The sequence below is a fragment of the Urocampus carinirostris genome, chromosome 12, assembly GCF_059441175.1.
Source record: "Urocampus carinirostris isolate Australia breed hairy pipefish chromosome 12, RoL_Ucar_1.0, whole genome shotgun sequence".
Taxonomy (NCBI): Eukaryota; Metazoa; Chordata; class Actinopteri; order Syngnathiformes; family Syngnathidae; genus Urocampus; species Urocampus carinirostris.
Window position 1 is genome coordinate 26149643 of NC_142360.1, and position 14345 is coordinate 26163987.

The 14345-nt window shown below is 39.1% G+C and overlaps 1 protein-coding gene across 2 annotated transcripts in view; it reads left to right on the forward strand.

Annotated features, from left to right (window-relative positions):
• dennd1b (DENN/MADD domain containing 1B) overlaps positions 1 to 14345 on the forward strand; it is a 228040-nt gene that overhangs the window by 159302 nt on the left and 54393 nt on the right. For both annotated transcript variants that reach the window (XM_088349467.1, XM_088349468.1), the window contains one exon: positions 6865 to 6990. In XM_088349467.1, coding sequence (XP_088205593.1) covers positions 6865 to 6990 — 126 coding nt within the window. The remainder of the gene's footprint in view (positions 1 to 6864; positions 6991 to 14345) is intronic.

Genomic DNA, 14345 nt, shown 5'->3' on the forward strand with positions numbered 1-14345 from the left:
GGCTTCCTCCGGGCACTCCGGTTTCCTCACACATTCCAAAGACATGCATTTCAGGTGGATTGGCCGGTCCAAATTGTCCCTAGGTGTGAAAGAGCGAGCGAGTTGTCTGTTTCTGTGTGCCCTGCAATTGGCTGGCAACCAGTTCAGGGTGTCCCCTGCCCGCTGCCCGATGATTGCTGGGATGGGCTCCAGCACCCCCGCGACCCTACTGAGGATAAGCGGTGCAGCTAATGAGATGAGATGAGACATTTATTTGTAATGTTTTATAAAAAAATTAAATCTTAATTTTAAAAAGATTTAAGAACAGTGGAATGTTGTTATTCTTGTTAAAAACCCGATTTGGATCACACTCACCCACAGTTTCGCTCCGGCAGACCCCGAGTATTTTGTGTCTAAGACCCCTTTTTTAGATGACAAAAATATATCTATACATCTATTATGAAAAAAATGGAATCTTGTGGATCTTTTGATTTGAAAAAAATAATACCTTATTAAACTCTATTTATAGAATCACTTATCATTTTCAGTATAGCTGCTGCTGATTGAAATATAGATGGCTGTCCTCAAAGGCCCACGGGCTGTAGTTGGACACCCTTTGTTTAAGCCAACTGGTTAATCTGGTAGTTCTGTTATATCCAGACAACACGCCCTTACTTTTTTAGCCTTATTTTCAACCCTGCAGCTTTAAATAAAGTGTGGCTTCTCTCTTTTTTTTTTTTTTTTTTTTTGCGCGTGGCTGCACTGAGGAAAACTACTAGCTATTCTTTTCCACAACGCATGAGATTTAAATACAAAACCTTGCAGTGAGGTTCTGGCCATTGAGAAATATTAGTCCAACAAGAGGTTTGACAATGTTTTATTTTATATTTACAATGTGCACAAGTTCTCAATATATACATCTAAATTTAACAGTTGTGTAAGTTATCTATCAAAAACGCTACACTTCTCTTTCCGTTTCCTCTGCATCAATGTCAGGTCGCTGAAGTTTCCTTTCATCCTTGAGCAACAATAACGAGCGAATATAGTTTGGTCCGGTACCTCAGCAACCACCAACACCAGAAGTCGGCCTCCACGTCTGTGTTGCAACCTGGCGCTATTCTCCTCAGTACAGTTGTCCTGGCTCTTCAATCTATACATATAGGGCTCACTTTTTATGCAACGCAATCCTCATTGGCGTTTTCTTTTGGTGCAGTAATAAATATTTCCTCCTCTTTGTAAACGCTATCTTGAATGGCCACATGATTGAAAACACGTGACATTAGCAAATCAGAGAAGAACTGAAATCAATGCAGCTGAAAACGGCTTCAGATGTGAACGACACGGTGCTGTCCGCGTTTTGAGGGCATGCTTAAAATGTAAGAAATGGATGTAAATGTGAAAATGGCATTAATGACAATAATTGTTTTTTGAGAGCAAGGCTAAAAACTGTTGCAATTTGATAAATATTGTTTCACTTGATTAGTTTTATTTTTTGAAATCATTGATTAAATAATATTGATATCACACAACAAGCTTGTCAAAACAATTGCTAATCAGCGAATAGTTAATTAAATCATTTTCCCGTCTGATAGTGGCCTCACTGTTTACAGATTTATCATACGATAATGACCTTACAACATCTGATGAATTTGTAGAAAACATTACAGAAAAAATACTGGATTTCAAAAGGATCTTGTATGAGACATTGGCCTTACAATACGTCATTACGGCCATTATCGCATGCCAACGGTTAAATCATGGAATTTAAAATAAAAATAATTCAAACATCGAAAAGTTAATCAAACTGTGAATAATTGAGACCGTCTTTCTCCCAAGCATTTAACAAAAAAATAGGTAAAGTATTCAGTAGTGCTAATTTTGTATAAGTTAATGATTTCCTTTTCATGGCTGTTTTAAACCGGCCGCTTTAAACCCGGTGCAGTTTGTACAAAATTTAATTTAATAGATAAATTTGAGCATGCCGCTCTTAATCTGGTGCACCCTTTATTCCAGTAAATTATCTAACGTTTCTATAATATCAATTCAAATCACAGAAGCCGCAGAATCGGTTTCCTGTGGATATTTTGTTCAAACATTCTGTTGCTTGATTTAGTTAAGATGTGCATACGTATCAGCTTAGTAAACAGGGCGCAGCAGAAGGTGCGAAATCCATTTTTTATCAAGCACGGCATAAAAATGTATAACACTACCAGCACACTTGTGCTTTTATTCCAACAAGTCAAGATCAATATTTCAGCGGAGCTTTTCTAAGGATTTGTTTTACGGAACGTCCGTGTCTCACCGGATTCGGAGTTCGTGTTTTGCGCGCCTATGAACGTGCGTTGGCGGAAGATGATGTGATAGGGCGCTGCTGTCCCTCCCCATCAGGCTGGCATCATCATCGTACCTGCTAATTACCGTCTCCAGATGGAGAGTTAAACGGAGATCTGTTCGCCGTCCGACCTCCGACCCCATGCTCTTTACACGACGCACTTCAAACCCTGTTTGGGGGCCGGCCGGGCCTTAATGAGGCCCTATGTCTGCCCTCTGTGGGCTGCGCGCTTTGGAATACCGCCCCCCAACACCAGACCCCCCCACTACCACTACATCCCCCACCCTCTTTTCATCCGGCAGCGTCCTCCCTTGATGTAAATTGAAAAGATCACAGCTATGGGGAGAAGACCTGGGCTGGAAAGGCCTCTCTGCATAGATTATGAATATCATAACTCAACAGTTTTCATTCGCTCTAAGCCGCCGCCACCCTCCCTCTCACAATGCAATAGTTCTAATTGGACCCAACGGGGGAACGCTCCGGCTTTGATCTCGTCACCGCCACTGTGACTTTACACTAAAAAATGTCAGAGCCAAATCGGGTTCTCACCTGTAGAGCCCGGCCTTCCTCTGATGCCGGCGCGCTTCTCGTTAGTTTGGCTCAAAGCCGAGAAGTTAATTAGTCTGACAGAACCATTACCGCGGAGCATGTTACCTGATGGGGCCCACAGTCGAACCCCCCAATTAGCCAAAGCGTTGATTTCCACGTAATAGGCTCTGCCGTCTTTGCTCTCGACGGAACCGATATCTGCCGATACATTCGGAAACGTCGATTGATCGCCCACATGTGACATGGGAGGAGTTTTAATCACCCTTAAACTTTGGCGCCAAACTTTTTTCACCCCCGACACGAGTGATTGTGTCCCCAGCTCATTAAAAAGTGTTTTGCGCTCCGCCGTTCAAAGCGGCTGCACACAACTTACTGAGTAAACTCGGCTAGCCCGTCTTGTCTGACGGTCTTCGGGGTACGCCTCCCCCCGCTTAGACTGACATTGTATTCGCTTTGATACGCACGCCCCCACCGTCAAATACGGCAGAAATAAAAAGGCCTTTTAATGAATTGCGAGATTGAGTGGTGGGTGTGTATGGGGGGGAGAAAAATATCTGAAAATGCACATAAACATGAAATATTAATTCTAGAAAGAGCTTTACACAAACATAAAAGCATTTAGCACAATGAGTGAATATGGAGATGACACTTGTTAATTTAGCGGCGGTAAACTTTCCGTTTGATGCCTGTGAGTATTCGCCATGGCAGCATGGGGATGCTGCGGCGAGCCCCAGCACCCGGGAGGAACGAAACGGCGCCGCTCATTTTGTATCTGTCCCAGTTTAAGACCGACACGCTCTCCGTGGCTCTGTTTCTGTCTTTCTTGTGCTGGCGCTCGCTGTTGCTTTCCGCCTGTCCTTCGTCTGAGCTCTCGTAACACTTTGCTTCTCCTCCCTGAAGTCCCCCCCCCGCTCTTCCCCCCTCGTTGCCTAATTGCAGAGACCCGGACGTCCTCGACTCGGGATGAATGCCGCTAAAGCTTCTCAGCGTGATTGTTTGGCTGCCTCTGATCGCAATTGTCCTGAAATGCTTTGCGACGTTGTGTCAATTTGCGCACACACACACACAAACGAAGTGATCTGAGGGACTATTCTGGTTAATTATGCATAAGATGTAAACTGATATGAAAAAGGATCTATATCAGAAATCGCTGTGACTTTTTTCTACACATACCAGAACATCTCCGGTTTTACATAACCACCAACAACAATAACTTATCAATCATACATTCGATGTACCCCGAAACAATTAAGGACCATTCGAAGGAAAGACCCACATACTCCCATTGGCATTTGTCTACGCTTCTATATTATTATTTTTTTCCATAAATGTTTGCCATCGTCCCAACTACAGATACTTTATAGGTGGAGTTCGTAGTTTAAATTGTCCTCAAAAAGTTTAGAATTAAACATTTTCTCTATTATGTGTTAACAATGTCCAACTGAGTTCAAAGAGCCATTTTTTCTCACCGCGCCTCTCTGTTTTTGTCTTACTTTAATCATCAGTGTTTCGGCCACGACGCACATTACACTGAAGGAGGAAAATAAAAGTAAGAAAGGGACTGTTTCAAGTAAAGTTCAAATGCCAACCTAAATGCCCAAAACGATGAAAACGGAAGCGTTTTTTCCCCCCCCCCAAATTTCACACACTTGCATGCGCAGCAAAAGGAGCCGCAATGATGGTTTCAGCCAGAAGATGGCGTCTGCATCAGTAGAATAGTTTGAAGTTACACACACACCTCTTTTTCAACTGGTGTGTCAGGACCCAAAAGTGGTAAACTAATGCTATGATGAAAAATACCTGAAGCTCAACTATACTCATTACCAGCTCAGTAGCCTAGATGGTAGTGTGCCGGCTTTGAGACTGGGAGGTCGCTGGTTCGCGCCTCGACCGACACATACCTAATTGGTATAATGGCGGCGCCCTCTGGCTGCGGCTGCACCGACTCGCTACAACGGGTCAGGTGTATCGACATTTCGTTCTGTGTACATTGTTACAAAGAATGACAATACAAAGGAAATTATTATTATTATTAACAGTAGATGGTAATAATGCCCCGCAACTGGGGGTTGACACCCAACATTTCACACAACACAATAAGAGCATTATAGTTTGTTTACAAATGGTGTGCACGTCCAACTGCAGGTACAGCATAAAATATTTGCAATGTGGGTTTTATTATCATGAACACAAAAGTTCAGTGTGTTTTTGTGCTGTAAGGAAGTAGAACATGAAAGAATGAAGCCATCAATTCACCATTGTGCATGTTGAGTGTATTTAAAATGGCTGAAGCTACTGAAATATTTTAAATTTCATTAAAAATGCGGCCAATTCAGCGTTTAAGGGAATATTATTACTTGAAGTCGTTTTTGTTTCGCGGGTCTTTTTTTTTAATGTAAATCTTTTCATTCGATTAATTTGAGGAGTAAATGTTTTTGTCTTGGTCACTTTGAATCTCCGCAGTTTGTATTCTGCTCAAATAATACACACTGTCCCTATAACATAAGAACAAGTGTCTGCCTGATACTTATTACATATCTATTGTTATTCAGCTCCATTGATTGATACATGATTACTTTGGGTGGTCACATTGTTGTATACCGCAAAACACAAGAAAACCTAATAATTCTCTGTACAATGAATGTTTTTCTTATTTCCCAGAAACAAATTATAAAAATAAGAACAATATTTTTATTTTTTTTATTGAAGAAATAAGTTAAAGAATATAGTAAAATATTTCTTAAAAGAGCAAGATGTTCTGATAGTGGGTGAATTCTTTAGTTCTTGTTCCCCCTTGTAGCAGTTGGTGGATTTTCTCATACAAAGAAGAGAAAATTCTCTATTATATATGGAACTGAAAATATGCTATATAGCAATAATTTGTTTTTAAATTATAGATGGGCAAATACCAATACCAGGATCAATTATGACCTATACCAGGCTATTAGAATTCCCTTTAGAGGTTAACCATCAGAGTTGACGCTTTAAAAAAATTCTGAACACTTGAGTTAAAACTCTCATGATGTTTTTTTTTATTTAAAACCAGCTTAATTTTTAAATCATAGAAGTTTTAAGGTTACAAAAATGAAATATTTCTAATTTGAGCCACTCTGATTAGCTGTATTATTTTCAACCCAGCCAAACACTTCGTATGTTGTATACAAAATCAGCTTTAGCATGTATCATATTAAATAATGTCTTCAAAATATGTGACAGCAACAACCTTTTTGTAATAAAATAACATCAAATATTTTATATTTTTATTACTTTTTTGTATTTTTGTCAAATTTGAACTGATTAAATGGGGTGTCCAACAAAAGATGTGCAATCTGTAAATCTGGCAGAGTCCCCACAGAGCGCTGGAGTCCCTCTTTGGCTCTTCTTCTTCCTTGCCTCGTCCTGGCTCAGTTAGACAAGTGCTGAGCAGGTGAGGAGAGACTCTTGACAACTTTTTTCCCAGACTCCCCAGGGACCACGACTAGGGTGAATCCTTTGTCATCCTAAAACGAGCTCGGGCCTGCTGCTACTCTCCTACTCTCTGCAGTCTCGGAACTGCAGCCAAGAGAGGGGGAAATAATTAAAGACATTTTATGTCAAGAGGTTCTTTCTAGAGGGAGTTGGAAAAGCCAGCATGGGGAGGGGAACACCTTGCAGGTGGCAAGAAGAAGTCGGGGAGGAAGAAATGGAACGAGTCAAAAGCAAAAAGGTGATGGGAAGGAGAGTGGCTAAAAGCAAAGATGTGAGTTTCCATTTCCCTTTTTGCCACTTCCCATGCTCTGCTCAATTAGCAAAGCAGCAGGTGCTCCCAGCACCACAACACATAGGAGCGTTCCTTCCCTTACTCCCGCCTGGTTTTGCTTTTTTTTCATGACGACCTGCAAATGTGATGTTTCACACTCCCAATGGGATAGTTGCTTCCCTCCCTTTTGCCAATTTCAGAGATGATGATTTCACTTTCATATCCGTGGCTCGCTCACTGTGTCGTTGGCCATGTTTTCCGCCAGGTTTCGTCTTTGAAGAGCAAGCTCAAGAAGCAGTCAACGGCAACAGGAAGTGGTGTGGCGAGGGCCTTCCTGAGAGCGCAGGCCGCTCTGTTCGGTTCCTACCGGGACGCCCTCCGATATAAACCGGTAAGAGTGCGTTCACCATCAACCATTACTGACCTTGTTGAAAGTAATCTCAAATTCCTAAACATGCCAAATGTGAGGAAATAGTACATGTTTTTTGCATAAAATCTCTGTTTGATCTGTATATTTAGATTATTTTCCGAGGTGATTCATTTTGAAGACATTGTCATTCTGAGCTGTGACATAATTGGAGAAACACCAGCACCCTACCAATTCAGTTGCCATATTGTTTTAGGTTGTCGTCGAAGAGTTTATACGTTTTTTAACCCCTTAACATTCTGACGTTCCACAGTCCATTAGCTTTAATATTGATAAAACGGACATTGCCTCCTTCAGCCCAGAATATCTTTAACCAGGAGTGACCGATTCAATGATGATTGACGCATTGATTAGCCAAAGAAATTCTGAAAAGAACGACACAGCAGATGTACTTAGTGTATTTAAATTAGACCTTAAGATAAACTCGCATAATACCACTCGTGATTTGTTTTTCACCATTATTACGGCAAGTATCGACAATAGTGATAGAGACATGGAAAGAGAACTCTTTCAAAATATTCTAGTGCTGTAAACTGGTTGTCTCCAAATGGCCACTTTTTGGAAACACCTACAACTACCATTTGAAAATGTGTAAAATACCATGTTTAGTTTTTCAGATTGTGAGCAAATTTGAAAAGGTATCTGGTAAGGCTTCAATATATTGTCTCACTTGTTTTCCAGGTAAGATGCCCATGCCACACTCATCTGCAAGAATTTGATTACAAAAAAATATATTTCTATGTGTTCCAACTTAGAATTTTCAATGTTAGTAGCACTTTCTGTGATTAGTTAGGGACAAATCTCAGAGTCTTACCTTTCGAAAGAGACCAAAACCGTCCGGATTTTACAAACAGTTCCAGAACACCATTCAATATACTTTGGGTACCTCTTGGATTGGGATTTAAGGCGAATTTTACAAGAACTTTAAGGGGTTAAACATGCAAAATACACAATTGATATATACCATTATTTTCCGAAATGATGTATTTTGAAGACAGCATGTCTTGTCTTTGTCATCCTCAGCTGTGACGTTTTCTTAGGAACACCAGCACCCTAGCAAGCCAGTCGCCATATTGTTTTTCATTTTATTTAGTCAAAAGAAGTTATCGGTGTTTTAATCTTTGGTAGTTTTGGTGAAGAATGTCTAGACGTTGTGTTGCAGGTGAATGCGGGCGAGCAGCCAAAAAGGGGTTAACTGGCAAAAAAAAAAAACTCACACCGAGAGCCGGGATGATAAACGGAAGGCAGACATAGTCTTGGTGGAAAGACGCTGACCCATAAACATTCAGTGAGCAACCTGGTTAAGTGGGAACTCACAACAAAAAGCGACAAGGGTTATGGCAACAAATGCAAAGCAGGCTGGGAATAAAAAAAACAAGGGAATATGGCAAAACCTGCGCTAACACCAGGCTACCAAATTAAAAAAGACATGCGGTGAACAGTTAGGCTAACTAGGAACTAGGAACCAACTGCGAAAAGCAACAGGTACAACGATTAACCCGTGACAGGTGACAAACTAAGGTACATGGCAAAACACGCTTTAACGCCGGGCTAGCCGGCGAAACAACACATGGTCGGCAGCCAACGAGTGCCCACAGTGAAAAACATAAAAAGCCTTTGGCAGCTGCAACGCTAACAGCAAGATAAGCGCACTAAATTATACCAACAGTATACGGCAAAAAACAAACAAAATGCCACAATTACCTAACTCTAAGCAAAAATGAGGGGTATGCAATTACTGCTCACTACAATCACTGGTTGCTTCAGAGAGGGCCTCACAATTTTTGTTAATGGAATTCACCATTTTTTAAGTGTTGTGTTCCTTCAATGATGTCACTGCTCTACCGCAAACAACCCGGACGGGTCAACTTCAAGACGACATTTCACGAGTCCCCTAGTGTGTGGAATCTTTTGCAGCATATTTGCATACTTTTGTGAAGGAACACTACATGATCTGTGCCTATTTTAAAAAAAATATGCTGGGAATACCTTAGCAATTCCCAATTGAGCACAAGCTGATATTTTCTTCTGAAAACATCCTATACATGTGAATAGCTTTGTTATCGATGTTGTGAGCTATTACAGCTCATGCCACTTACATTTTTTGCAGATCTTAGACTTTTTCCTCCGTAATCGAAATAAGACAAGATTTATGCGCAGCACCCCTGCTGCACATTGGCCTGCAAAATTTAAATTTCTTGTGACACCACAGCACGACTGTCTGACACATGATAAATTCCCAATAAGTGTCAAAGCTACTAAAGACAGACACTAATAAAAAAATAGGAATGATTAAAAAAAAATGGCTGTAATTATGTGCCCGACGCTTTCTACCAGTGATGTCAGCAATAAATTGCTAAGTAGTGTGATATTTTAAAATTGCCGCATTTTGTGGTATTGACAAATTTATGTTTCTCAACATTTTTCATTGATGTACCGCTGTTAACTTGTTATTCTGATCAAATACCCCCTAACCTGCGTTTCGTTGAGGATCTTTGTTAATTGTGAGGAAAAGATAGATAGATAGATAGATAGTGTAGATAGATGGATAGATAGTGTAGATATATACTGTAGATGGATAAATTGATTTTCTACATATTTCATTTAAAGTCTTTTATTACAATAAAATAGGACAAGGAAACACAAATAAAATAAAATAAAAAATACAAAATATATTCTTGGTTTGTTCAGGAAAGAATGTCTCCCAAAAAGCATTGGGAAACTCACTCAATTTTAGGCTAGGTTTAAGAGATGAGTTTACCGACAAGACCTTATTTTTAACCGTAGGCGGACTCATTGGAATTTGAGAGTTTTCTGCCCAAGTACAGACGCAAAAGCGATAATGGATGCGTGACTCAAATACAAAGATAATCATGAAATGTATTAACTAGGAACAGATAAATAGTATGAGGATTCAAATAGTCAAACACATATTACTGAAAAAACCCTCATAATTATGACTATTTGCAGTGACATTCTCACAAAAGATGGATAGATCAATCAATCGTGGACTTTAATCTATGTATTTGGCAGTGTTAGGTACAAAGTCAGCAAATGCTGTAACTTAACATGTTTTAAAATATCAAGTATCCCTTAAAGCTGGTGTCCACAACTTGAAATTCTGCTACTCTATTCCGCCATTTCCTGGATTAAAGTCATGATCGTACTCAGTCAGCTCATTCCGCAAGTACTCGTTAACTCTTCGCATCTTTTTGGGGATTTGGTTTGGTGTTTGGACTGTATTTTAAACAGGCCCTTTCTTACTTTTACCATTTTCAGGCTACACTAACAAAAAAAACTGGCAACCAACTTGAAATCACTTTCCACCCTTCCTCCCCCCTGTCCCGAAACATGGGTGCTAAAAGTAAGATAAAAGCAGATAGGCGCGATGGAAAAAATATTGAGACTCTTTTTGAACTCAATTGGCCATTGTTAACTTATACTTATGCAATATTATTATACAATATTCTACAATCAACACTTTTAAGATTACATAAATGATGCACCCCACCTTAGGTTATTTTAAGGGTTAGGATTATGATCCCTCGACTAACCGAAAAAACTATTTTTTACCACTTGTAATCAAGCTCAGTAAATGCAAGTTAATCTTCAACCTAACCTGAAAGAGAATGCATCCTAAGCAGGAGTGATTATAGTTTCAGAACTTTGAGAATGCTGAGCACCCAAAGTGTCTTTTTGGTTGATTTTTTTTTCCATTTTACTTAAAATGAAATAACATGAAAAATTCAATTATAACATTTAATTAAAACATTTTCCTGTTGGCTTCTTATATTGAAAGGCCGTTTTTATTAATTGAATGTTTGTTTTCCAGAAGTTTTTATGAATGTAATGTTCTTTCTTTAATTGAACTATGGCATCCTTGGGCTTCCATAATAACAAACTCTTACCGTAATACACCGCAGCCTCCACAGACTCCGCCGCTATGCCGCAAGTGACACTAGCCGAGCAAAAGGGGGACGAGAGCAATGCTAGGAATCAAATGGACTTAACTATTTTAAGGCAGTGTAGTATTTCCAATGCTCCGTTGTTTACATTTTTGTTTTATTTGACTTTTTTTTTCTCTTATTTGAACTGTCATTTTTTCATTATTTTTAAACCTATCCTGTCCTTTATTAAGTAAAACAAAGTTTTAAAAAAGCTTTTGGGGGTGCTTGGGTTACTTGAGAACCCCCAAAAAAGAATTGGTTAAGCCCGTGATCCCAAGTGTCAAAATTACTGTTTAAATCACCCAAAATGGATAGACTATAGGAAAAACAAGGACAAAACTTCTGAACAAGGAAGACTTGGATTTTGAAGAATGACTTTAGCATGTAAGATACTCCCCAACACTGCAGTGTTGTTTTGTTATTTTTTTTGTGTTTCTTTTGGGTTTTCCTTCTTAACTTTCCCCTTATTTTTTGGTTTCTTGTATGCTCACAAAAAGGAATAAAAAGCACTTTAAGACTTCTCAACTCATCTCATTAGCTACACCACTTATCCTCAGTAGGGTTGCGGGGGTGCTGGAGCCCATCCCAGCAATCATCGGGCATTGGGCAGGGGACACCCTGAACTGGTTGCCAGCCAATCGCAGGGCACACGGGGACAGACAACTCACTCACTCATTCACACCTAGGGACAATTTGGACCGGCCAATTCACCTGAAATTTACTTAAATTACTTTTTTAATGTATCTGAAAGGTAACAAGTTTCTTTAAAAAAAGATAAGAAATGTCGTCAGGCACCCAACCCCCCATTAATACATATACATATTTAGTTATTTATTCCTTTTTGTTTAGTTCAGTTTAAAAAAAATTGTTTTTGATTTTTTTTTTTTTTTAGGTTTTGGTATTTCAGAGGCTTTCCGCTTTAAGAATATTGAGTGTATCATAAATATTTTATTATCTATTCTTTGCATTGGGGAGAAAAACAAAACCATGTTATGTTGAATGATTTCGTCGATCAATAAAAAAATAAATAAAAACAAATAATTAGTGAATGAACTCTTTGTTCCAGGTAGCTGCACCAACAGATTTTGATTACTACAGGCCCAAACGACAAAAAAAAAAGAAAGCGAAAACGTAATACTAATAATAACATGTCCTATCACAGAGCAGAATGTTGTTAACATCAGCCAAATTTGAATGATTACAGCAAAATGAAGCGAGCATGCTCAATTTGCAAGTAAAAGGTTAGTTTGCTGGCAGAGTGCAATTTTAAGGTGGGCCTGTCTGAAGCAATCAAACATCAACGGATCAAAGCAGAATGGATGTTTCTATTGAAGATTTCTTTCTGCCGCTTTTGGAGTTTGCCTTCCCGGCGCTAAGCCCCGCTAACATCACTTTACTGGATCTGTTCTGCAGATCAGGTGTGAGTGGGAGCCGGGCAGACTACAGCATGTCCTGTTTGACAAATAGCGGAGCCTTTGTTCCTTTAGCTTTGAAACTAATTGGACTTTTGCGGACTCCCACTCGCCAAGATACTCCATTATTGATGCAGTCTTGCCTTACTGCGAATACACCAACAAACCGTCTCCTTTCTGACACGAGCACTCACGCTCATTGTTGTGTGTTTGTGTCCACGGACATGCCGTGATTTCTGGCTGCTTTTTCACTGAGTGTTCTGGGTGAACAGTGCGTTCACACATGCTCGCACAGTTCAACCTCATCTTGAGATATTTGCGGTGTGACTCTTTGCAGACGTTAGTGAGCCATGGCTGTGATTCACAGGGCCATATGTCTTGACAGAAGGAAGGGTGTGGAGCCTTGGCGGGAGTCTTGCTAAGTTGTAAATGAAACAACGCTGGGAAATGCTAATGAGTCCAAAAGCAGTCCAATGATTGGAAAAGCCTTTCTTAGTGCAATCATTTTAGAGCTCATCTTCTCCCAGTTGCCTGTCATCTGGAGCACCATTGGAGCACCGCTAGCATTTCATATTTCTACTGTTTTGGGACACACATCACTTTGTGTGTGTGTTGTGTGTGTGTTTATGTATACATATATATATATATATATATATATATATATATATATATATATATATATGTGAATTTCCCTTAGGGGATGAATAAATAAAGTATCTATCTATCTATCTATCTATCTATCTATCTATCTATCTATCTATCTATCTGTATATATATATATATATATATATATATATATATATATATATATATATATATATATATTATGTGTGTGTGTGTGAGAGACCTGATCTACCCAATTGTGTCACTGTGAGGCAAGTTTAACATTTGGCTTTTTGGTATCAATGATCTTTAAAAGTGATGAACTATTTTGATATGGCCATCTGAGTAACGGCCTTCGATCCATATTTTTCTGATGAAAAACCTGAGAAAGTTTTTTTTTTTTTGGTGTGATGTCATTTAAATGTTTTTACAGTTCAAGCAGTGTCTGAAACACCAGGGTAGACAACTCTGAAAAGTTGCCTGCCCAGCCATAAAGTTGCCTGCCCTATTTTTCACAACTTGAAACACAATAAGACTAATCAGAAAACAACCTATTGTTGCAAAGTATTAAGAATTGATAATTAGAATATATAACAGAACAACACTTTAATTTTAAGTTTATTATTAATCTACTTATAACATTCATTGCATGTATATGTCATCACTGTTTTCTTCATTCATGCAATGTTTGCATTGCGTTGTCTGCTACAAGCCACTTGAACTCCTCTTTCCACGATGCTTTTAATGTAAGTTCACGTTTTGTAGCGTCATCAATTTTGTTAGCTTCTTTTGAATCTTCTGTGGCTGAGGTTTAGGCTTTATTCCTAACCACTAATCCATTTTTCTTGTGTTCTCTGTGCATCTACTTTGGAAAATGATATGCAAATGCACGACCATATAACGCTCGGGAAAGTCCGGAAGCACGAAGTCATTCGATGCAGGCTTCTGATTGGCTGCCGAGTATGCAAATTGCCAAACAAACTTCCTAAATTTCCAAACCTAACAAAGATTTCGAAATCGGAACAAAGCAAACGTTTGATTTGAAAAAAACAAAAATAAAAAAAAATATGTATATATATATATATATATATATATATATATATATATATATATATACATATATATATATATATATATATTTAAAAGTTGTCTGCCACCCGGGCGGAGACGTATTGTAAGTTGTACGCTCGACGTAAAAGACGCACGCCCCGGGCGTCCGGGCATACGTTATTTCAGACACTGGTTAATAGAATAGTCTAATTTTAAAGTTTAAAAAGTATAAAAAGAATTACGATTTGAGATGAGTCAGCGGACCAGCGTCCGACCTGAAGCATGTCAACTCCTGCATTGACCAGCC